This window comes from Lactuca sativa, chromosome 8 (genome assembly GCF_002870075.4).
Source record: "Lactuca sativa cultivar Salinas chromosome 8, Lsat_Salinas_v11, whole genome shotgun sequence".
Classification (NCBI taxonomy): domain Eukaryota; kingdom Viridiplantae; phylum Streptophyta; class Magnoliopsida; order Asterales; family Asteraceae; genus Lactuca; species Lactuca sativa.
This window is the reverse complement of record NC_056630.2, coordinates 233,873,436-233,900,481: the sequence shown is the minus strand read 5'-3', so window position 1 is coordinate 233,900,481 and position 27,046 is coordinate 233,873,436. Positions and strand designations below refer to the sequence as shown.

The window sequence follows — 27,046 nt, the reverse complement described above, 5'->3', positions numbered from 1 at the left end:
TGATAAGAAACAATAAAAGTCTTTGGAGGAATTAAACATGGGTAAATATGGTTTGATCAACTATATTTATTCAAAATACGACCAACATGTGTTTGGGAGTGATCGTGGTGGCTAATGAATCTAGAAACTTACCAACCTTGTAACCAAAATTTTTTAAGGAAATCAAACATTAACAATTAAAATACTATAGGAGTATTCTTGCATGCTATCCATTTTTCCCGCATTCATATAGTTTTGTGCAGACTCTATGGCTGGATTTCATCACCCCGGAGATCCTTACTTCCCTAACCAGGGGGACGGAAGATGGCTAGAGTTAGAATCAGAAGAGGAACCAGAAGAAGAACCTGAAGAAGGACCAACAGAACCGGTGGCGGACTTAGAGGAGGAGGAGTCTGACGGGGATGATGCAGATGACTTGGACGCGGAGTCTGAATTCATCAATCCACCATACGTTGCAAGGGTGCCCCCCACATAGGATGGGTCCCAATAGCCCTATGCCCCCATGGGCACATGAGATCTGGAGGTAGAGTCGACAGCAGGAGGCGTGTCCCCCATTCGGCATGAACCATGACTATTACGACCTGAGTCACGACGGACCTGCGGATCGAGCCCTGCCAGTGATAGTTAGGAGGACGCATAATATAGGTGAGCAAGCACAGACAACCTCCGGTCAGATGGTTGCAATGAGAGCTGTGGTTGAGCGCGCAGAGAGAATGACTCATGAGATGGTTAGGGACTATTAGGCGGGACAGGCAGCGTTGAAGGCTCAGCTACGTGCCACCGAGCATCATCTGGCCGAACTTCAGGGTGCATCCGCCTCATCATCAGCACCACAACACTTCCCGCCGCGACTACGATATGCTCCACCCACTACCACTATTCTTATGGTTCTCTTTTATGTACTATTGTATGTAGGACAGGACAAACTTTATAACTAAGTGACTACACTACTCATAAAGTTGTTATGCTGTCCGATCATATTTTTCTCCATGTACTATATGTCTTTTTAATGGTAAATTTTCATGTATAATACTAAAAAGTTTATCACTTGTAAAACAATTATGTGCTTTTGTTGTGATGTTGTATTTACTATGTGTCCTATTTTCCATGTTTCATAATATTATATGAATTCACTTATATTCACAACTGAACCACTGAAACAACTATATACCAAAAGAACTCAAAACCACAAACTACTATGTACTCGCCATCTTTTTGTTCCATGAAAGAATATGCCTCAAAGACCGGTGCGCGGAAACAACACGACACCACCACCGCCGCCGCCTCCGTCGGAGGTAGACTCTGGTGCATTACAGGCAGCAGCATCGGCTGCGGTCACCACAGCATTGGCACATATTCATAATGGAAACAATGGTGGCGGTAATGGTCAAGGAACTAGAAGCTCAAACCAAGGAATGAACCAAGGGCCAACAAAATTATGCACCTACAAATATTTCTCAAATGCCAAACCTTAGACTTTCAATGGAACTGGTGGCGTGATAGCCTCTAAGCACTGGATTGAAAAGACCGAGTTTGTCTTTGAAATATGAGAATGTTCGGAGGAAAGCAAGGTAATGTTCGATGCCTGCATATTTGTTGACCAAGCCCTATTCTGGTGGAATGGTCATGTAAAGGCCATGACTTTGTCAGTCACCAACACTATGCCTTAGGTAGAACTTAAAGAGATGTTGATGGCAGAATACTGTCCCCATGGGGAAGTGCAGAAACTAGAACAAGAGTTATGGAATCTCATAGTGCAAAGCTCAGACATCGAAGCGTACATCTCAAGATTCAATGAACTAGACCTTTTGTGCCTGGGTATGATCCCTTTGGAGGGAAAGAAGATTGAGTGGTTCATTTGTGGATTAACTTCTCCAATCCAAGGAAACATGGTTGCGGAAAACCCATAGACTTTTGACAGTGCGAAAAGGCTAGCTCAAAAGATTTATGGCCATGGAAACAAGAAAGGAGCCAAAACTGCTAAGACTGAGACCAAAAAGGAAGAGAATAACAAGAAAAATGGGGACAACAAACGAAAGGGTCGACAGAATCAGGAATCATCCAAAAAGCAGCAAATTGTGGCAGTTCACGTTGCTACCACTCAAGTTGCGCCAATACCAACTGCTCCAGCCTCAACCACGCAAACCACTACCAGGCCAAACTCAGGAACTTTACCAAAATGTAACAAATGTAACTACCACCACCATGGCGAATGCACAAAAATGCAGTGTACCAACTGCAACCGCAAGGCACACACTGCCCGACACTGTAGATCTCAACCCCATCAGAACCAACAACCAAATAACAACAACAACAACAACAGCAACGCTGGGGCCAGTTACACTTGTTATGGATGTAGAGGAACTGGCCACTTTACGCAAAACTGCCCCAAAGCCAACAACCAAGGAGCAGGAGGATCAGGCAGGGTCCTGACATTGGGAGAAGGAGAGGTAGTTCCAGACTCGACGGTTGTTACTGGCACGTTTCCCCTCAACAACACTTACACATGCATCCTATTTGATAGTGGGTCTGAACGGAGTTTCGTGAGTAATAACTTCAAACACTTACTAAACCAACAACCCTAGAAGGTCATTTCAAATAAATTTGATGCCAGTAAATATTAGGATGAACGTTAACATTAAACAACCAAAGACGTTTACGTAGGATGAACGTTAGCATTAAATAACCACTCATTTGAAATAGATTTGATGCCAGTAAATATTAGGAGTTTTGATGTGATAACCGGCATTGATTGGTTAAGCCCCCACCATGCTGATATTATGTGCCACGAGAAGGTCGTTCGCCTTCACCTCCCCAACCACGAAACCCTAATAATCTATGGTGATAAATATGACACCAATCTCCATCTTATCTCTTGCATCAAGGAACAAAAATGCCTGCACAAGAAAACGTATGCCTTCCTCGCCCATGTTGTGGACAAAACAAAAGAGGAAATAAATATCAAAGATATCCCAATGGCATGTGAATTTCCTGACGTATTTCCCGAAGACCTTCCGGGAATACCCCTAGAAAGACAGGTCGAATTTCGAATTGACCTAATACTGGGAGCCACATTAACTGCCAAATCACCCTACAGGTTAGCTCCCGCCGAAAAGCAGGAGTTATCAAGTCAATTAAGCGAACTCTTATACAAAGGATTCATCAGGACGCTTTTCTCACCTTGTGGAGCTCCTGTCTTGTTTGTCAAAAAGAAGGACAGATCCTTCAAAATGTGCATCGACTATCGGGAGTTGAACAAACTCACTATCAAAAATTGATATCCACTCCCTCGGACTGAAGATCTATTCGACCAGTTTCAAGGAGCCAATTATTTTTCAAAAATAGATCTAAGGTCCGGTTATCATCATCTACGAGTTCGGGAAGAAGATATTCCCAAGACTGCTTTCCGAGCCCGATATGGTCATTACGAATTCTTTGTTATGCCTTTCGGTCTGAAAAATCTCCTGTTGCATTTATGGACCTCATGAATCGAGTCTGCCGCCCATTCCTCGATAATTTTGTAATCATTTTCATTGATGACATACTCATATACTCTCGAAGTAAGGAGGAGCACGGTCAGCACCCATGCACAAGTTCGGTGAATTTTTCCTATGAAATCCAAGATTCGCACCCCCTTTGCGTGCAGGTTGGATTTGAAGTAAAACCATAAACACAATCTTGTTAGCCTATCATGCATTCAAGCTTATAAACTCACTTGATTATGGTTTCCTAACAATGTGGGATTCATTCCTATATCCATGCCTTTTGCTAACTTCGATTCTCAAATACCCAATTTTGATATCGATATCTCATTCACATATGCTCCATTTTGGACATACGATATATCATTTCAAAGCTCTCATGGAGTAGAGTACAAACCCGCTTAGAGTTAATTATATATACAACACATGTGTATATTTATATATGCCTAAAGTTAATAAAAATACACATATTTATACTAGAATTTCCAACAGCTCTTTCTCTCTCGTGTTACAACATCTATTGTAGATCCAAATCCAACAAAAAAAGAAGACCAAATCCACCCTGTGCCTACAAGCTCAATACAACCTACATGAAAGCAATGAAAACCTAGGTGATACCCAAACATACCCACCGGGTGTAATGTAAGGGGCATCAACAGACCTAATCCTAAATCAAGCCATCAAACTGAGCAAAATAAAGAATCCCATCCATAGATTTAAGCAAAGGTTGTTGATTGGAACACATACAACACACATCAACCAAAATATTTAGAAAAGCACCGAAATCATAATCATTCATTTCAGTATAATCGCTTATAAACAAAAAAAGGTTATAAAAACTCATTATAAAGATTGGATGCCGGAGATAAAACAGAACAAAGAAATAGAAATTTGATATCGCAGAGAAGAGGAACACCTAAATACATATTGGTTCGGGTGAGATGGGCCTCTTTTATTTTTTTAATTATTAAAATATTAAAATAAATATTAAAAAATATAAAAATAAAAATTAAAAGGTATAATATCTATTTGAATTTTTGGAGGGACCCTATATTATAAGCACGGACCACTCATCCAAAAAAGTTAAAAGTTATAAGTAACATATTAGAAATTGTTGGGTTTAAGATTAACTTGGAAAATGAGATTAAGTGTTTGTGATGGGATGTCTCTTTCCAATTTCTAAGTGGGGGGTCATACAGAAGTGCTTATTATATAAGCTGGTTACAAGTCGAACACATATTATTTATTAGAGCATTTAACAGCTAAAAAAACACACAAAGTGACACAGATATGGATTTGCAGGTGAAGGTAGGAAAGGTAGGAGGTGTGGAAGATGTAGAATTGTCAGAACCCGTGAGCCCGATCGGACAGTACTTGAACAGCTCGGTGCTTTCTATTCACATTATCGGCGTCCTGGAGTTTGACAACCCCATTGATGACGCTTCAAGGCTTGCACTTTATATTATCGATGTCTTTCTTCCCATTAACCATCGTTTCTCTTCCATTATGGTAACATTTCTACTCCTTAATTTCGCTACTTTCCAGCTGGAGGTTTTAGGTTATCATCTCGATTTCCTTTTTCATGTTCATATGAGGTGCATGGGTTACGTTGTTTTGTAGGAACTTATAAGAAAACTACCATTTCACCGTCCTAGTGCAAAAAAAATAACAAATTTCAATGCATTCAACCTTTTTGTTATATATTGATTACTATAACAATTTCATTAGCCCATAAGATAACCTAAGAGTGGAATAATGACCCAATCTATTAATCAACTGAAACTATATGAGCTTTTAACACACATGGTGATAGCCGTCATTAAAGACAATACAATGAGAAATTAAATATCCTATTTATTGCTACTTATCTTTCTAACCATGTAAAATGGTAACATGTGTTATATTCGGATAAAATTATCATTAATTTAATATATTTGTCATCATTTCAAATGTGTAAGACAATATGTGGGAAGAAAGTAGGATGATATTTAATTTCTCCAATACAATTTCTATTTACCTTTGAATACTTGGCAAACGGTAAATAAATACTAAAAAGCCAGGCTATTATGGAAGTTAAAACCAATACTGACTAAAAGTAAAACCAATACAAACAGGGCTATTACTGAAATTCACATATTATATGCCATTTTTTGTTCTACGATTTGAACAGGTTGAAGACAAAGAAGAAGGGAAGCGCTGGAAGCGAGTCCAAGTGAAGGTGGAAGACCACATCGTAGTCCCTTCTTTTCCTGAAGCATTATCACCTGAATCTTACGATCATTATTTCAGTGATTACCTATCAAATATCTCGATGGAACCTCTCCCACAAACACAACCGTTATGGGAAATTCACATCATCAAGTACCCAACAAGCAATGCATCTGGAAGCGTTGTCTTCAAGCTTAACCATGCTCTTGGTGATGGTTACTCTATTATGGGTGCTGTCCTCTCTTGTCTACAAAGAGCAGATAATCCTTCTCTCCCCTTAACATTTCCAGTTATTCGGAAAACTCGCAAGCCTGAAAATGATCTCAAGAGCTTTTTTAGTGTTTTAGCATTGGGCCTGAGTGGTGCACGTAACTCGGTCTTGGATTTCGGTTGGAGCATCTTAAAGAGCAGTTTCTTGGAAGATAACCGAACTCCCATACACTCTGGCAAAGAAGGAGTGGAGTTCAGGCCGATCAATATAATGACAATGACATTTTCTTTGGATCAAATCAAGCAAATTAAGTCCTCCTTGCAAGCGGTATGTATATGTTTACTTTCTTTTCATTTATTTATATACTATCATCCAAATATCCGTACGTTATGTACATTAAATTATATAGTTAAATTTACACAACTATATGTTTTTGTAAAATCATTTGTTATTCAAATTAAATACTATAAGATAACAATAATAATAACAATAAAATATTTGTTTATGTATGAAATTGTAACCCTTCTATATGACATGAAAAATAAATACACATTATAATCAATCTACTCACTTGCCTCTACCAAGGGTAAATTATTAAAATTAAATATAATTTTTGGTTTTATGTAACTTTTAACTTTTGTTATAATTAATTTATTTAAAATTAATTAATTTGACAATTTATTAATTTTGATTATGATGATTATTTAAAATATCAATAATTGTTTGTAATAATTGTTTGTAAGGTAATGCAAATCAACTTATAGTTTTATGTTATTATTAACATTTATTAATGTTAATTAATTTTAAAACCATTTATTATTAGTAAAAAAAATTATAAAATGCAACCTTACATTAACTAACAAATTTAAAATAATTATTGACAAAATGTAATGTACCATTTTCACAAGCAAAGTTTTCATTATTAATTAAGCTAAAACATAATTTTCATAAAAACCCAAGTTAGGAAGACTCGTTTGTTCCAAAGTACCATTGTAGAAAATCAAAGGAATATAATAAATGCGGAATCTCCAATGTTGATGATGAGTGTATAGTCACGCCTTTGAATTTTGAAGATCACCAATGGTACCTGAAAAGATTTAATCTACAACTATAAGTCAAAGCTTATTGAGTTCCCATAAAATATCACGCACCATTACACACATACGATGCATTAACACATACAAGCCATCTGTCCTACTGGACTGCCTCGTAAGGCCTACAGTATACCTGGACCACTCACTTGGGCATCAAATCCATGACTGGTCTGTCTCCCATGACTACATACAACTGGTTTACACCTGGTCTACAACACACCACTGGCCCATGCAGGTATCTTGGTCTACTGCACAAAGCAGGAATGCCTCAACCTACCACCTAATATGTCGACATATAAATCAAACAAGAACATAAAGACAAACAACTATCTACACTAGTCTACCTGTCTAACAGCTCACTAAGCCTTATACAACACTCTATGTCGCTATTGGCAGATCACTAATGAATGAATAACTATATGTAATCAGAGGTTAGATAGAAAGTCGAACATGTGTTCCCACTCTAGAGCCACAACCAAACAAGGAACAAGGAAGAATACTTAGATCAAGAGTTCTCAAGTTATCCTACATGACTGCATACAACCCCTAGGGAACTTAACTAGACAATCACCGACCCTAGGTACTCTAACCAGCACATCACTACTCATATATCCTAATATACAACGCTATATACTATAACACATAGTATAGTGAGGAAACTCACCTGAATCGAAGACCCAAGGAACAAAACAACACACACAATCCCTGTACAATATCTCCTGCGAATTGACTAGCACCAAAAAAAGAAAGATCCTAAATCAATAACCCACTTCCTTCAAGCTTGACCCAATGTTAAACTCATTAAAAGTCAATGGTCAATAGTTACCCAAGTTAAATCTCACCAAGACGTAGAGACCTCTTGGCTATGTCGTGGGCATGCTAGGGCAAGATAGATACGATGCAGAGTACCCCTACCTCGTGGCCACTGGTAGATTTCCATATTGTTCACTAAGAGCTTAAAATACATCATAAAAATCATTTCTTTATAGACAAGGATGTCCAATGCATGCCCTTTCCGAAGTAGGTCACTAATGAAAGAAATGAACTCCAAAACTCATGCATGAGACTAAGTAATCCATAGATCATTAGATCTGGAACATATAACAACAAATGGACTTCAAGGATCCATAGTGTTTCCAACTTTATGGAGTCTACCCACTTAAACCACCTTGAATCATGAAGAATAAGATTCTAAGCCTAGATTTAAAAATAATAATACATAAAGATCGAAACATGGAGACTTACCAAAACTCCAAAAGATGTACAAAAAGGTTGTGAAGAAGCTTGCTTGATGGATCTTTGCTGAAAGGTCAGCTTCTCCTTCTACAAGTTACAATCCGAGGCTTAACACTTCAAGAACACCACAACCATATGAAGAACACTCAAATGAGGCTAGGGTTTTCGAGATAATAGAGTGGAGACTTGAGAGAATGACCTAACCCTGAAGTTAAGGTCCTTAAATATTGATAAAATCCTAAAAGTTGTGGGCTTAGTGTTGGGTTTTGAGCAATCTAACACTTCCTAAGTGTGCATGCAACCCTAATAAACCTTGGATCTATGTTTGTCTAAATACATGCAAAATAATAATTTTCCAAGGTTTATAACCTATCTAACATGACATGGGGAACATTTCAACATAAAAGAGTTAGAAGAGATTACATACCTTTTAGATGAGTTTGGTTCTTGAGGAGTTTGAGGGCCAAGCACCAATAGTGTGAATGCCTCAAATGGAATCACAAAACACCACAAACTCTTGGAAAACTTTGAGAGAGAATACACACTTGTATTTTTCGGCCACACACAAGCTCACACACACTAGTTCACTAGTTTCCATTTCATGCTCCATAAGCATGCTTATATAGTGTGCATGGTTAGGGTGAAACCCTAATAACCCATGACCTTTCCTTTCCAAGGATCCATGGGTTAAAAGCTCCATGGATCATCCATGGACTTCCATCCAAGCCTAGCCCATTAACGAATGAGTGTTAGCCCACACCATATAAAACCAATAGCCCATAATCTAATTAGTCTTCCTTTTAATCTCTAAATTAATTCATAATTAATTTAAGACTAATACTAATTAAATAACATAACTTCATATTAATATATTATAACTTATAATATATTAATAAACATATGTGTATAACTCTCATAAAATTATCCATAAATAGTTTGGATGAAATGCAACCCAAATGGACCATGCTGGGTCGGGTCAAGTATATACTAGATAAGTTATGGACTTAGACACCTTATCCAACAGACTCCCACTTGGATAAGTCTAATAACTATATTTGCGTATGTTACTTCAGGAACCAACCAACAATCGTAGCTCTCGAAAACTCCGTTGAACTATGAAGCGCCATTTTAGATAAGTGATCATATAATCCTCTGTTCTCATGATATCAGCCGGACAAATACATGGAACAACGTCGTACTTATTGTCCAGCAGTTTGTTTCCCGATTTTCGATTTGTTTGACAAAGAACTTAATCGAACACATCAATTTAGTTCTGACCGGCCGGTACATAGGTCACAACAAAATCATCGAGGGGCCCAGATATCGCTTCTATTTCTAGAAGGAACAGATAAACTTCGACTCATATGCTTCTTCTACTACTTGTTGAATTGTACACAAAGGCACATTTTATAACATCAAGTTACAGATGCGTTTACGTGCAATCAATGCACAACCAACTCATAGGTAACAACTCATATCTCTAGGTTTGAAGATTTATATGATATTACCGTCTCACAATCACTCGAGATAAATTCCATGAAGTGATACATGCGAGCGTGGGTTTATTCCAATACTCATAACTTATGAGCACTCATGAATGTTGTAGCAACCATTGCTACGACTAAACCCATTTAGCCATCTACAAACTCGATTCATGACAGTCTTGATTCATACCTACTTCCAACATATGAACGAGTGTGGAGTGTTTAAATAACTTAGTCATCCGGAAAGAATAACGTAGCTATTTAGGAAGTCAAAACATGCAAAGTGAAACACAATAATAATCGAATCCAATATGGTCTCAGAACCCTTTTGAATATAAATAGAACCACCTTTTATTTATCACCATATTGATTACACATTATTCATTGTATAATGTTTCAAACAATCAACTTAAGACTTGCATAAAAACAACAGTCGTCCCATGCTCCTAGCATGTACACTTTGTTTTTATAAACAATAGTTATGCCATACTCCAAGTATGCACACTATGTTTGTCTATGATCCTTACATTGTGATGTAGATCAATTGAACATGATTCCATTGATACTCATTTCACAATCCCAAATCCTTATTGTAAATGTGAGAATCCCCGATTCCTATCATTTACCAAAAAGTCTGTTAGATTTTAAACTTTTATGCAATGTTCCTCTTGTAATGATTATGCACAAAGTCACCAAAACCTTGTCACCAGTCATTACAGAGTATTCCAAAGAAGGTCAACTTCTATGGAACGGAAGTCTCATATTCAAAGTATATTGCTTTGAACATCCTTCTTGCATTAAGGTTTTCTAATCTTACATAGATTGAATAACTTCCACCTATGGAGACATTTCCATAGTCCCATTTTGACTATCACTTCCGAACAAGAGTTACTTCTTTTCAGAATATGTCAATATGGTCCTTTCCGACAACTTACATCATACTTCCAACTTTCCCTGAGCAACCAATCTTTGGCGAACCTCAGATTGTCCTCGACAATTGCTTAATTACTTTAGTCATATCCAGTTCTAGACTTTTCCCTTCTCAATGCCTTAAGCATTTGGAAAATTTAGAAAAGATGAATATTATAGCACATGCAATCGATCCTATATCCGAAGCATATGGGACACGATTCATGATGTTTGACATAAAGACATGATACTACCAGTCTTTTGCTACAATATTTTTTTTTATTTGCCATGTTTTCAAAATTTAACTATGAAGAGGGATGCCGTAGTCATAATTGAATTTTGAGAACGCAATATATATAGAATTTCCTTAAGTCGAACCATTCAGACATAAAATTCATATATATGTCCTTGACTAAAGATGATTAAAATCTCAATCTAAGCTTTAGAATTGAAATGAAGTATAATTTCCTCTCCCTTAATTATAGCAAAACAACTTTTCAACCCCTGCAACTTCACGAATTGAAACTTTGTTTTCTATAATTAACATTGCTAACTTGCAACACTAAACGTAATAATCATGCTCCCACTAACATGATGATTATCAGCATAACACTTATGCTCCCACTAGCTTTGACATGTATTCAGAAATCGGTTGGACTTCTAAAATTTAGATTCATACACCTTTCTGTAGATAGCTCACATGTGTGTCTAAACAATTTTCAGAACTATGAAAAGGGATACCGTAATCATAGTCTTAATTGTTTAGACTGTTGCCATTTCTCACAAGTCCATGTTAGTGTGCCGGTGAACCACACGCGCTCCACTAACGACTTTTGAAAATGCAAATAACACAATTGATATCTACGTAAAATCTACTTAGTGAAAGCGTTTCCTCACCATCATTTTCATGAATCGGAGAGAAACCTTATGACACTTAGATTTTATAGTGTATGAGTTCCTATCCATGTGAATTTGTCAAAACCATAATCACAAGATAAGGTTAGTGACAAATTCAGCCTTACATGGATTAAACTTGTTCAATCTTAGTTTCTTGTCACCTTGGTAGCACAAGGCCCACCAATGCTTCCAAGTTGGACTCTGATAACTCACATGCAAATTCAACTTATTTGAAGTAGGTATAGAAATAAGAATTATGTCAACAACATAGGTTGCAAACCTTAAGTCGTGTGCTAGTGATAAATTACAGGTTTTACTCTTGATTAAATCTTGAAACTCTTTCAGGATCTTTAAGGCTCCCACTATCCCCTTGACATATAAGTTTCCCCAGTCAAGAACCATTCCTTGACAAAACAAATATTCAAGGGATAGTGCGGATTCTTATCAAGACTAACACTTCACACAATTGGTCTTAGTTGGTCTTTTTCTCATCCAAGACATCACAACTTACCAATCTCAAATGTACAAGAGTAGAAAACATTTTACTCTTACATTAGACTAGTGTTAATAAATCTTGCTTTATGTCACTCAAAGTTAAAATCTTGGAGTATGACTCTAAGAATTGTTTTGGAACGAAGTATGACTCATCTTCTTGATTTTAACCAATCCAACAATTCATGACCTCTCTTCTTAGCCATAACAATGCACTAAGACGTCCTTAGAGTATGAATTTGTGATATGGTTTCATAATCATTAAGATGATCATGAAATACGATACTAAAGTACTCTCCCATCCTTTTAGATTTGAGAAACTTTTATCTTTCTGCCTAATTTGATTCTTCTCATTTGTTTTGTCATACATTGTAACCTTTCCAATGTTACAGAATTATACTTAACCTCATAAGTAGAATCATATTTACTAATCTTTAGTAAATCATGACAAATCAATCTTTGTGGTGGACGTTGATCAGCGTACACCCAGTGTACCTAATTCCTTAGTCCTTCAACTAACTCACATATTCAGGTGATCAAAGAATTAGTCTTAATTTTCAAAGATGAAAATTCTCATTCATCATACAATACAACTTGTATGATTCCAAGTTTCTATCCAATTGAAACTTGGGTGATGAAAAACTTTCTTCATTTGGTAAATTTAGACACTACCACAAATGAAAGAATCAAATCCACTTTCCAATATTGCTATTACTGGAAACATATAAGCAACACTTTTCCACAGATGCCATTGTAAGGATATTTTTAAAATAAATAAACTTAAAACACTTTTTTTTTCTTTTTTTTAAAACTTTGCGGAAAAACTTATCCTTATAATCCACATGAAAACCTTGTTGTTATCTATTCATAAGCAATATATTATAACTCTTAAGCAAGAGCTCAAAATTCTGATTACCGAACCATGCGATCGAAACCCACCTTCGCAATCAGAATCAACATATACTTACTTTAAGCTTCCTATCTTTTCTTTGATTCTTAAAACATCAGCATGTGACCCATTCACATTATGTAATAAGAATCTCTAAATAGGAACTTAATAGAGTTAGACAGTGGACTTTACCCGAAGTAGAGTCAAACCTCTTGACTTGATCAACCTTATGACCTTTCAGGTGAATAGGGCAGCTTCGCAACCAATGCCCCTTCCTTTGGCAACAAAACACATGGACCCTTTGGTATTGGCACATGAGACTATCTAAGAATTTGTCTTTCTCTTTATTATTTGGTCAATCGAGTTGACTATAGTCGATCCCTTTCCATTGGGAAGAGAAATCCTTTTCTAGATATCCAATGCTACCATTGTCAATGTCCATTTAAGACTTGGGAAGTTGTTTTTTTAATCAAATTTGCTTTACTGGTGTTCCAAATCATTGCTGATTCCACAACACCAAGCAAATAGGTAACATCATTAAGGGTCATGTCATAGTCTGTCTCATAGTAGTCCCAAAGAGACTCACTATGTTTCTAAGAAAGTGATTGAACATCCAACTTTCACGAGACTTTGACACCCAACTCTCCCGGCTTGTCAATATGTGACTTTATCTCCAAGATGTGAGCACACATAGACTATGCTTGCCAATAGGGATTGAGTGACTTTAAACTTTTCAAAAAACTTGTGGGTGAAGGAGAATAATTGGAGGAGGTGGAGGAAGTGAATCATGATGTTGAGGGACACCATCTTCAAGAGATTTGGGAAGATCATAGTTGTCTAAACCAGACATCTATAATGGGAGAAAATCAAGTTAGTTGAATCAAAGTCCTTAATATAACACCCAATACGAAATATTAAGGCTAGGACCCAACACAATATTTTATAATTTGGAAGAGGGATGCCGTAATCCAAGCTATAAAATATTTGAAGGTAGGCGAATGACGATTCACCAATTTCCACCATGAAAAACGAAATAATTTATTAGGTTTTAATTGGATTTGAAATTCCTAGATCTTTTGAGATTCATTGAACTTTTCAATGGCATGTTTCAATCTCGAGTGTGCCCTCTCAAATTTTGTGACTGGGATGCCGAGGATCACAAAACAAGGTGTGAATAACCATACCAATTCACTTGGTACCCTTAATATTATCACCCAATCAATGTGCCAGTTAACCACACACGCTCCATTGATCTATGACAAACATTAAGTCACCCTTCGTGATCCTTACTAGTCCAAGTTAGTGTGCCGGTTAACCACACACGCTCCACCAACGACTTGGTAAGGTACAAAGTGTGAATTCCATGGGCTAGCACCAAATTCACATTATTCCTAAAGTAACTAAGATTGGGAATTAAATAAAAAAATATTTAGTTACTTTATAATAATCATTATACTTTTAATGAGAATTTAAAGTCATTGTCCTACCCGTTCGGCTAACGACCCTCCACCAGTCAAGCAAGCGGTGGGTGAGAGTGGACACCCATTAAGTCGCCATTTTATAGGCAACAACCTTATACCCACCTTATAGACCGGCTTCGTGAATGAGGCCTAGTAACGGTAAAACGACTTGTTCTTATACATATATATAATAATTAACCATTAATCTTATAATAGTATAAGGGTAGAATTTAACTTTTAAAACTTCTAAGGGTTGGAATTAAAGTTTATTAAAGTGTGTGAAACTTTTCCAAATTCCAAAACTTGAGGGAAAGTTTTGAAACTATTCAAAACTAATTAATTCCATGATTTATGTGTTTAAAGTAGTTTTAATCCAAAAACTCTTCAAGTTCCATAACTTGAGGACAAGTTATGGAAGACTTTAAACTAATAAAAGAATTACTTTTTCTTTATTTTATAACTTATGGAATTAATTAAGGTTACACTTTATTTATATATTTATTAATGAAGTGACTCTTGAACCTCCATAACTTAAGGACATGACTCTTCATCTTTTGTAACCATCCAAAACTTTTCATTTCATAACTTATGAATTAAAGGTTCATAAAAATGAAGACTCTTCATTTTCATGTAACTTATGTGTTTAAATGTGTGCTAAAGAAAAGTGACCTTTGGATATCCATAACTTGAGGACAAATTATGGACTCCGTTAAAACACATAAATGATCAAGAACTAATTCTAAACAATTCAGCAAATAATTCCTATCATCTTCTAAATTCATAAGAACATGAACATGATCATCAAAATTTCAAGAATTATATGAACACATAAAAAAAAATGGAATTTTGATATATGCTATTGTAAATGGATTAGAACAACCATTACACCAACTAAAACAAGTTTTAAAACACCAAAACAGTTTAGGGTAATATTTCTAGTCCATTTCCAGCAGCAAAAGTCGAAATTCTGCATTCTGATCATTCTACTCACCAAGTGCACGAACCTACTCGCCGAGTAGGATGAATTTTGCCTTGAACTCGGCGAGTCCCCCCATGGACTCGGCGAGTCCATCAGCCAGACAGCAACAATTTCAACTTTTTTCACTATTTTGCATCAAGTATCAAACAAGCAAGCCTAGGCTCTGATACCACTGTTGGGTTTTGAGCAATCTAACACTTCCTAAGTGTGCATGCAACCCTAATAAACCTTGGATCTATGTTTGTCTAAATACATGCAAAATAATAATTTTCCAAGGTTTATAACCTATCTAACATGGCATGGGGAACATTTCAACATAAAAGAGTTAGAAGAGATTACATACCTTTTAGATGAGTTTGGTTCTTGAGGAGTTTGAGGGCCAAGCACCAATAGTGTGAATGCCTCAAATGGAATCACAAAACACCACAAACTCTTGGAAAACTTTGAGAGAGAATACACACTTGTATTTTTCGTCCATACACAAGCTCACACACACTAGTTCACTAGTTGCCATTTCATGCTCCATAAGCATGCTTATATAGTGTGCATGGTTAGAGTGAAACCCTAATAACCCATGACCTTTCCTTTCCAAGGATCCATGGGTTAAAAGCTCCATGGATCATCCATGGACTTCCATCCAAGCCTAGCCCATTAACAAATGAGTGTTAGCCCACACCATATAAAACCAATAGCCCATAATCTAATTAGTCTTCCTTTTAATCTCTAAATTAATTTAAGACTAATACTAATTAAATAACATAACTTCATATTAATATATTATAAGTTATAATATATTAATAAACATATGTGTATAACTCTCATAAAATTATCCATAAATAGTTTGGATGAAATGCAACCCAAATGGACCATGCTGGGTCGGGTCAAGTATATACCAGATAAGTTATGGACTTAGACACCTTATCCAACACTTAGGCTATATTAGCTGCCATGTCGTAGTCTTCCATACTCCATGTCGTGGCACCTGGCTTTTGCAAAAAACGTTATCTTGATGCCTCCAAGTCCTTAATTGATTTATTATGGAAACGGGTGTTACAAAAAACTTGAAAAGTCATACAAGTTTCAAAATATTATGTTGCAGGTAAAATTGGCTTCCTTTATAGTATGAGAAATTAAATTACCTCCTACCTTTTATGCCTACAATTATTCCTACCCAATGAAATATTGACAAATCACCATTCAAATTAATTTTATTTGATATATTCATAATATAGCCTTAATGATTTAGTTAAAAAAATATGGAATGATGACACTTGTTATAATTTCATTGGGTATGAACATTTGTAGGCATAAAAAGTAGGAAGCAATTTAATTTCTCTTATAGTATACTAGGCAAATGCTTGTGTGTTTCCAAAAATATAATAACATACCAATAACATTCATACATATACAATATTAAATACAATCATGATTTTTGTTATTAGTTTTGAGTTGACAATTCTTACACTAATTACTAAAGGCTTATAGTCCAAGAGAATTAGATGTTAGAGGAAAGTAGTCAATCAGTTGTAGGTTAAGGATTGTAGTCTTTCTATAGACAAGATAAGTCTTTTAGGTGTAGGTGGAAAGTGTTTATGGATGTAATGTCCCAAATTTTCCAACCAAAATTTTTCATTTTAAAAAGAATAGTTATTCAAAATCAGTTTTCCAAAAGTACATTAACACATCCATTTGATCAAAACATGTCATACCGGGTACAAAAACCAAAGTAATAACAAATCATAGTAAAATCTTATCAGCGGAAGTCTTCTAAAACAAATTCCATAGATGCGGTATAGTCAGACTGCACTCTTCCCCTTTCCACTAAGCAACCTGAAAAACATTCAAATTTAACAAGTAAGCACAAAGCTTAATGAGTTCCCGAAGATACTACATACATATATGAATGTAATGATCCTAGTATAGTTTTATACTCACTTCCATCATTATAGTCCTACTTTAGTCTTTTATACGATGATCCCACGATAGTATTACATATAATTGTTATGGTCCTACCATAGTATTTCATACTAGTGTTATGGTGCCAACATAGTCTTTCATACTAGTGCTATGGTACCACCATAATCTTTCATACAACTGTTATGGTACCACCATAGTCTTTCATACAAAAGTCACAAACTCTGAAATCTAAGATACCTAGTGTCTTACATAGTGTACTGAGAAAACTCACATGATCCTAATATCGAACTGACACCAATACTTACTTGATTACTCAAATCCATCACATTTTAACCAAAATTTAAGTTGGTCAAAAAGTCAATGGTGAACGACCATGTGCGTCTTGACCCATGACTTAACGTGCCACACGCCACAACACGATAAAACAATTACATTTGGTTTAAAAGGCGCATCCTGACACCTCAGTAGGCACAATGTCCTCAACATCTAAACAACTTTTGATTTTTAAGTCCTTAATCCCATAAGACGTAAGCTCCAAATTTCCAGAATACAATGAATTAATGTCTTAACACATAAAGTTTCCAACTTTCTCCATTTGCATGTCCCAAACATCACCAACTCTAAACCTAGGTTAAAAGGGACCAAAATATAACCAAATCCTTGCATGACACAAAATACAAGACAATAATCATTTATTAGTTCTATAAAGCATCTATAATAGCTAAAATTACAACCTTTAGACTTAGATTTGTCTAAACTCCATTAAAATGCCATTAAATGGACAAAAAAGCATACCAACGTAGATCTAACATGGATAAGCCATAAAGTTTGAAGTCAAATACTTACAAATCTTGACAAAGTCATAAGAAGGTAGAAAATTCAAGTTTTGCTTCATTTGATACCAAAGATGCAATAAAATTCATCAAAACCATCCAAATATCACACACTTAAGCCTAACACACAAGAAATGAATGCTAGGATTTTAGAGAAACATTTCTGGGGAATGAAGATTACCAAATAAGGCACTCTAAGGGCTAATATCCTTATATATGGCTTGATCGAAAGTTAGGGTTTTCTGTAAACAACGCCTACGCGCCATGATCTCCAATTAAGGCACGCCACACATAAGGATTTTCCTTCATACAACGACATTAAAGCTCATGTGCTGTACTTTTAGGTTTTTTCCCAAAAACCTACATTATTATATTCCTTCTTCTTAATAAGCGAAAATTCCGTAAACAAGTGTTAAAATTTGCATCTATTGAACTAGATGTCGTCCTGAAAATCCACATAAAATATGCATCCACAAAATAAGGTAGAATACTTCTCACACATTTCCTCTTGGGGTTTTCCAAGACCATTCACAATTTCACTTGTCATGCCACTACATTCCTACTAAGACAATCAACTTAGTTTAGCATCCCAAAACTATTAAACTCCAAGCACAACAAACATAACTTAAAATCCTTATGAGAACTTCCCAAAACAAGAATCACTTTAGTTTGAAACCTTTGAAGCTAATACCCCAGACTGAAGATTATGACTTAAACATGAAAGTCAATTGTCCTTGAACAACCCATTCATAACAACTCAAATAGGTAGAATCCCATATACATGCCTAGAAACATTCAACTGTACGATTGACCTTCCGATAAGTCAACACTATTCAACATGCACAACATATCACATATTCAAGCACTAAAGACCAATTGTGGCCTTCCAAACAAATCATATGGTCCCTTCATACTCCCTAATGCAATTTTTATGGCTTAACCATAGTCTTACTATAATTTCTATGTTTCAAACATAGTCTTCTATAATAGTTAAGGTCCAATCATGGTCTTCCAACAATGGTTATGGTCCTATCATAGTCTTCCTACAATTGTTATGGTCCGACGATGGTCTTCTTATAATTATTATAGTCCAACCATAGTCTTCCCACCGATCCTCACTCATGAACTCTTTGGTCAGAGCCTTTCCATTTACGTACAACCATGAAAATTCTTTAGTATAACCTACGATAACAACACATTGTTCATCTTTAATCGAAAGCATCATCTTCCATGTTAACTTTGTCCGAAGGACAAATCATCTTTTAGCCCCAACACTTCACTACATTCACTTATATCCTAAATCTACTCACAACATCTAGTTAGAGTCCTACCTATTCTCATATCCAGGTCAAAGTGACTATTAAACATCAATCCATTAAATGAAACATTGTGCATAACCAACTGCACAAAAGCACCAAAACCGTGAAAATTTTATACAGATTATCATCAATATCCGGCTATCCTAAAAATCACTAAATCTAGAAGAATTTTCCATGAACTCCTACTTCCTTGTTGTCTAAACCCTAAACTTGGTTGACCAAATTGCCATCTTGGGTTATGAGGCATCCCACAACTTAACCTCCCATGACCTTAAAGCTACACTTAAGGAAGTTGATGTAGGGTCACTTCATTAACTGATCCTGTACTACCTCATGTAAAAGATCCTTATGCTCCTCTTTAGTTCTCGAGCAACTTAGATATCAATGAGAAACATTATAACCATTTAAAATGTATGATGAGGTAAACAAACACACCCTAAGTTATTATCATTAAGACATTAACTATAAAATAATAATTTTATAATAATATAAAACATTTATGTAAAGCTTATTGTCATTCTAACTATTATTATTATTATTATTATTATTATTATTATTATTATTATTATTATTATTATTATTAGATAAATAATCATTTGTTTGAAGTTGGTTATCCTGATTATCAAAAGTCTTGTGTATTATAAAATATTCTTTTGTATCAAACTAAAATTCTTACATATTAAAGAAGATAATGGTGTCAAAAATTCAGTTTTGCTATGGTTAATCACAGATGGTAGGTCATGTGCTAAATCTTTATCTTTTAGTTATGTCGTTTATTATTAATCTTTATCACTTCCATGGTTGTTACAAAAACTCTATATGTAAATTTCACTTCATGACATGATTTTGGTACACAACATTATTGTATCTTTTGTTGGCTTATCTACTACGGAAGACTCAAATGCGGATTGTCACTTTTTGTACAGCAATATCCCGCCTGAGTCTTAGTACTAGTCTTCACTCTTCATTTGACTTCTCCAAAAAAGTTTGTTGTTTTCTTGAAAAATCCCCTGATAGTGAACATCCACTCTATTTTCCTTGTAATTTCTATATGGATTTTTGCTCATGCTTAGGGATATTCCACTACGGTTAAAATAATTGACAAAGTCCCTGGAGCATCGATTATTCTAGATCAAACCGAAGAATAATTTATAATCAAGTTCTTCCATAAAGTATACAACTCCTAGAATTTTGGAATGGGAGAAGTTGGTTCATTTCAACATCGATAGAAGCAAAGTCTAAGGTTAGTCTATGAAGATAGCTATGAATTAGAGCGAAGGAAAAGCGAGAACATCATTGGAATGGATTCTTTATAATACAACTTTCCAAAGTACAAAAGACTTTTAGGATTGACACGAGAAAACTACAATAAAGTCCTTACATATTGTCATCATAATCGATTTAGTTATTATATATTTTTTTATCCAATTAAATCCCAAATACCGGTAATTGTATTCAATTTAACCCTTTTACCCGGTCAACAAGTCATTCACCTTTGAAAAATTACATTTGTGGCTCAGATTTAAAATTTTATTACAAAATTTGCTCCAACATTTACGCTTTTGGCACAGATTTTAAATTTTGTTACATATTTGGTCCATAAATTACCATTTTTGCCGAAATTTTAAAATTTTATTATGAATTCATTATAAATTTCGTATTTTTACAACTTTTTTTTCTCAAAAATTTGTTTCTAATATGTTTTTTCTTTATAAACTCATATTTATACAAAAAAAAACATATTTTCACATAAAAATCTTATATTTTCTATATAAAAACTTTTTTTTAAAGTTTTTCGTATATAAAATATCTACTTATAAAAATAGGTTTGGATTATTTGTGTGTTTTCTCTTAAAAAACCAATTAAGAAATTAAAAGTAACCCTAAATTATACTATTAAATTATAGTTTGTCAAAAACTAGTTACACTCAATTTAATATTATTTATTTGTTCTGTAATCACATTTATATGACAAATAGTGTCAATTCTTAATTGTAGTTCATAGAAAGTTTCATTTTATTCATATGGATGTGGAATTTGTAGATATTCAATTAACAATAAATATGTTTCATTACATTATAAATCCTTTTAACCATTTTATTTGTTTTGAATTAAATAAAATTTGTTAAACCTCAATTACCGTATTTACACCATGGAATTAAATAAATATATTTGTTAGCATTTGATCATAATCTAATCTTATATAAATTTTTTTAAATAATATAACTAATACTACCAACCAATCTAAATTTCTTTTATCATTGATCAACAACCTAAAAACTAAAATTACATTATATACCAAAATTTAATATATATATATATATATATATATATATATATATATATATATATATATATATATATATATATAATATTAATATTATATTTTATTCATAAGAATTTTTTACGAAAAAAATTAATATCATAACTTTGATATAGTTTTTTATAACTTTTTAATAAATATATTATCTAAATAAAACATATCCATTCATGACACGTGTCTGATCTAAGTTGTGTATTTTTATTGCCAATCAACCTCTTCTTACTTGTATTGTTTATAATCTTGTATTTTCTTTCTTTTTTAATGTCTATTATATGGAATACTGGTTGCGATTTATTATCGATAAACATGTTTTTAGGAGGGTGAGAAATGACCAAAAACACAATAGCAACATAAATATATAAAATATTATAAATATAAATAACACAATAGAATACTTTAATTAAAGTTCTAAAGAATTTACACATAAGTTTGACAAACTATAATTTAATAGTATAATTTAGGGATACTTTTAATTTGTTATTGATTTTCTAAGAGAAAAAAAGTTGTAAAATATACTAAAGTTAGGATGAATTCATAGTAAATTATAAAATTTGGGCAATAAACGGTAATTTTTGGACCAATAACAAAATTTAAAATCTGGGCCAAAAGTGTAAATTTTTTACCAAATTTGTAATAAACTTTGAAATTTGGGCCAAAAATGTAATTTTTGAAAGTTAGGCGACCTGTTGACCGGGTCAAATGATTAAATTGAATATGATTACTGATATTTGAGACTTAATTGAATAAAAAAAATATAAGGACGAAATCGATTATGAGGCCAATATGTAAAGACTTTATTGCAGTTTTTCCGGATTGGCATATAGATATTTTTCTTGAGTAAGTAAGTAATTATTAGACACTCATAGGTCTGTCGTATGTTTCCAGTCTTTATTGTGATGTTTTATTTTGTATTTTTTTCTTATTCTCAAAGGGTTGTAAATGTAAATTATTCTTATTATAAATCGTGGGCTTCTCCTCGGGTATTTGATATGAAGACACTTTCTGTCATGGTATTATTTGCCTAAAGATCCTATCTTTCCTCCTTACTTTCTCTGTACTTTTTTTCCTCTTCTAATCCATGGCAGGTTCCACCTCCACTAACACCCTCTTCCATATTAACCCTCTTATGCATCCCATAACTATTCGCCTTTCCCTCTCAAACTATTTGTTAAGGAAGAGTCAACTTATTCCTCTCATTACACATCAAAATACGTTGACCGCACCTCCTGTGCTCCGCCCACAGAACTCCTCGTCGATGACAAATCCTCACCTAATTTGGTGTACTTGGCATGGCTTGTTGTTGACCAACACACCGTTATCATCCTCCATGCCTCTCTCACTTAAGAGGCATTCTAAAAAATTATTAGCTTGGACACTGCTCGAGAAATATGGGTTGCCCTTGAGACTGCCTACCTCAACTCTTCTGTCAAGCGCATTCAAAACCTATGTAATTAGCTCTGCCAACTATCTAAAGACGCCTCGATTGTTACTGATTATAGTCGTAGTTTCAAGACCATTTGTGATCAGTTATCAGTGATTGGTTATCACGTTGAAGAATCTGATAAGGACTATTGGTTTTTGTGTAGCCTTGGCAGATCCTTTGAAACTTTTTCAACTGCGACTCGAGCCTTTCGCCTCTCGGTCACCCCTTCTCTTTCGTGATCTTCTTGCGCAAGTAGAGGGGCACAAATTGTTTCTCAAGTCCATTTATGGGTCCACCACTACACCTGTTGTGCTTACTGCTTAGTCTCGTGATAGTATCTCTAATCGGGGTCGTGGTGGTCGATCCTCCCGTGGCAGTTAGGGACGTGGTCGCTGTCCTCCGCACTTCCAATTGTGTCACACAAATGATCATTATGCTAATGTATTTTGTTGTGTTGCCACCTATGCTATGCATGCTCCTACCTCTGATGTTGATATTGCCAAAGCTTTTCATGCCCAATATCATTTTTCTTTCACCGGACCGGATAGGTATGTTAATTCCAGTGCAACATGCCATATGCCATCTTCTTCTTCGTCATTGACTCAACCCACACCATATTCGTGCACCAACTAGGTTACCTTTCGGAATTGTCAGGTTCTTCCCATATCACATGTTAGCGGCTCTTCTTTTAATAATAGGGAAATTTTCATATATATATATATATATATATATATATATATATATATATATATATATATATATATATATATATATATATATATATATCTAAAACTATAAAAATTACATTTATATCCAAAATCATTTTTTAATTAGCATGATATAAAACTTAGATTAAAGAACTTAACTAAATTTCGAAATTATATATGAATTTACCAAAATACCCTTCACAAATTAAATCCTAAATTAAATACCTAGAAAGATACGTTCTGAAAAAAAAAATCCCTAGCCAGATTATGTATATCTCTTCCATCAGTTAAGGCGCCTTTAATATACATATATCATCTTCTTCATCATGTATCCCGTCTCCATGAATATAATCAGTTTGCATCTTCTTACTCAAAACAAAAGAGGTAATGCCATATCCTCTTACAACCATGTGTAAATTGTAATAGCGAAAACCTAAAGCACAATAATTTATTTACCTGTATTAAAAGCATAACAGCGCAAAGATAACATTTACAACTTCTGTCAATTAAGTTGGACACTAGAGAATCACCACTGGATCCGATATTTGTATAGATTTTCAACAAGTTACATTGTCTAAATTAATCATTCTTTGCATTTGAGGTTTTTCTATTAGATAGATTAGATTAGGAAGAGGGTCGCTACTAGTAGCAACTAGAAGTTACCCATTCTTGTGTAGGAATGTAGGATTTGATAAGGCTATGATATCAACGTGAATGTGGTCGCTACTAAACATTTTATTTAACCTTAATATACACTATCATTAAACATTGAAAATGTTGCAAATATTGTTAATATCGTGAATTGCTTGGACGCTAATTTTCTAAAGACAAAATAATCACAATTTTTTTTTCAAAGATCCAAAAACAGTAACCTGAAACCAAAATAATTTCAGTAATATTCATGCTAATGTACTTTAAAATCGACTGTGAACTAAAGATTTGAATTTTACCCATATTGATTTGGCCATCACTGTGTCAATATCATTCAACAAGTTCAGATACTTCTCCCTCTAATAACGGATGTCCAAAGAACTTCCTCTCTTCTTCTACCTTGGGCGATGTCAACTGCTGCCTGCTGCAATGGAGCCACCAGGCCTGTCCGCTCACAGAGAAGAATGACTTTGCAGAGAATCTACCCTAATAAATAAGAATAATTTTGCCACATGTCATCTTTTCATTTATTTTGACACTTTTCATTTTCTAGATTTTTTGAATTATTTAATATCCACTTATCATTTTTATAGATTTTTTCATTTTTAGTCAAATTCCACCTATTAAATGTCATCTCATACTAATTATTTTTATTAATATATTAATTAATGTACATAATAACTTTCTATTTGTGAATTCCACTTTCTTTTAATATATTAATTAATGTATAAATATATTAATGTAGATAATACCTTCTATTTGTGAATTTATATTAATTAATTTTATTAGTATAGATTAATTAAGATTAAATTACATAAATGGTCCATGTGATTTACCAAAAGTCACAAACTCAGTTGTTACTTCTTTTATTATGAACATGGTCTTTGTGGTTATCAAAACTTACATGAATGGTCTTTTTTTTTTGCTCACACCTTTTAGTTTTCGACATTTTAATAAACTCGTGTAGTACACGGGTCACACACCTACTGAGGAGAGAAAAGAAAAGCTACGGTAGGAGAAGAAAGATGAGTAAAAGAACACGATTTGAAGCTTTTCAAATCCCTAATCCTAATTAAATGGTTTAGTCTTAATTTTGTATTTAGAAAGGGTATTTTAGTAACACTATATGTGATTTCGAATTTTAGATAAAATTTTTAATATTATATTAGGTTAGTTTTAATTAAAAATATAAGTTTGGATATATATATATATATATATATATATATATATATATATATATATATATATATATATATATATATATATATATATATATATATATATGTGTGTGTGTGTGTGTGTGTGTGTGTGTGTAATATTATAGTTTTAGAAGGACGTATACGTAATTTAAAATTTTATAAGGACATTAATGTAATACTTAAAGTTTAGAAGGATATATATGAAATTTTCCAAATTTTTTAATATTATATTAGTGTAGTTTTAATTAAAATATAAGTTTGGAAATATATATATATATATATATATATATATATATATATATATATATATATATATATATATATTGCATGTTTTGTAAACCGTAGGGATCATCTCTATAATTTTCTCTAATAATGATATATTAACTAAGATAACAAATAATTATAAAAAGAAGAAGGCCTGTTCCAAGGATCAGAATCTTAAAAAAGCTAAAATTTCCTATGGAAACATGTTGGGAACAAAATGTTCAAAGAATTGTTGAATCTGTAATAATTTATGAGGCACAAAAAGTTGATGATTAAAAAACCAATCAACAATTAGTGATCATATTTGAAGGTGAAGGGGCTTTTAGATCCTTCCCATTTATTTATCATGAAATAATTGTTCATAATTAGAAATCTATTTTTCCTAGGTATATTTTCCAACTTGCTGCTCTGTCTTATATTTCTGAACGTAAATTTATTTTTTCAAACAGACTATAAATGATGTAGTTTGCGGAATGATTTTCCTGGGGATAAGATTGTACATGGAAGAAACAAGTGAAGAAACAGTAAGTACAAGGTCTACGGCTTTGGTGGTGCTTAACACTAGATCTATTAGTGGTTACAAGTCTGTGGATGAAATGCTTCAAAATCAGGAAGCTAAAAGTCTATGGGGAAACCAATGTCTTTTCTTGCACATTCCATTACCAGAGCTTCACCAAAATGGCAATCCTTTGAATCCGCTCAAATTTGTTGAAGAAACACAGAATGTTGTCAAAAGGATGCGAAACTCCTTTGCTGTTTATCTCAATGGAATGCTACTTGAATCAATAAGAAAATTTAGAGGTCTAGAGGTATGTCTACATCATGCGTTAGCTCTCAAGCGTACTCATATTTTTCTATGCATCTGAATTTAAGTTGCTTTGAAATGTTAAGGCAACCTCTCGATACGTTCATAGAACCCTAAAGAATTCAAGCATACTGGTGACAAATGTGATTGGGCCACTTGAGAAAATAACTCTTTCCAATCAAACGGTTAAAGGAATGTATTTTATGGGAGTGAATTTTCCACAGGTATCATCAACTTTTAGTTTCTAGTTTATTTTTAGTCCAT

The 27,046-nt window shown here is 34.0% G+C and overlaps 1 protein-coding gene across 1 annotated transcript in view; it reads left to right on the top strand.

Moving 5' to 3' along the window:
- Positions 1 to 4,719: 4,719 nt before the first annotated feature.
- Positions 4,720 to 27,046, top strand: part of LOC111904130 (wax ester synthase/diacylglycerol acyltransferase 4) — a 22,736-nt gene continuing 409 nt past the window's right edge. The window contains exons 1-4 of the mRNA XM_023899907.2: positions 4,720 to 4,991; positions 5,653 to 6,228; positions 26,427 to 26,786; positions 26,869 to 27,006. Of these exons, the coding sequence (XP_023755675.1) occupies positions 4,773 to 4,991; positions 5,653 to 6,228; positions 26,427 to 26,786; positions 26,869 to 27,006 (1,293 nt within the window). The 5' untranslated portion in view covers positions 4,720 to 4,772. The remainder of the gene's footprint in view (positions 4,992 to 5,652; positions 6,229 to 26,426; positions 26,787 to 26,868; positions 27,007 to 27,046) is intronic.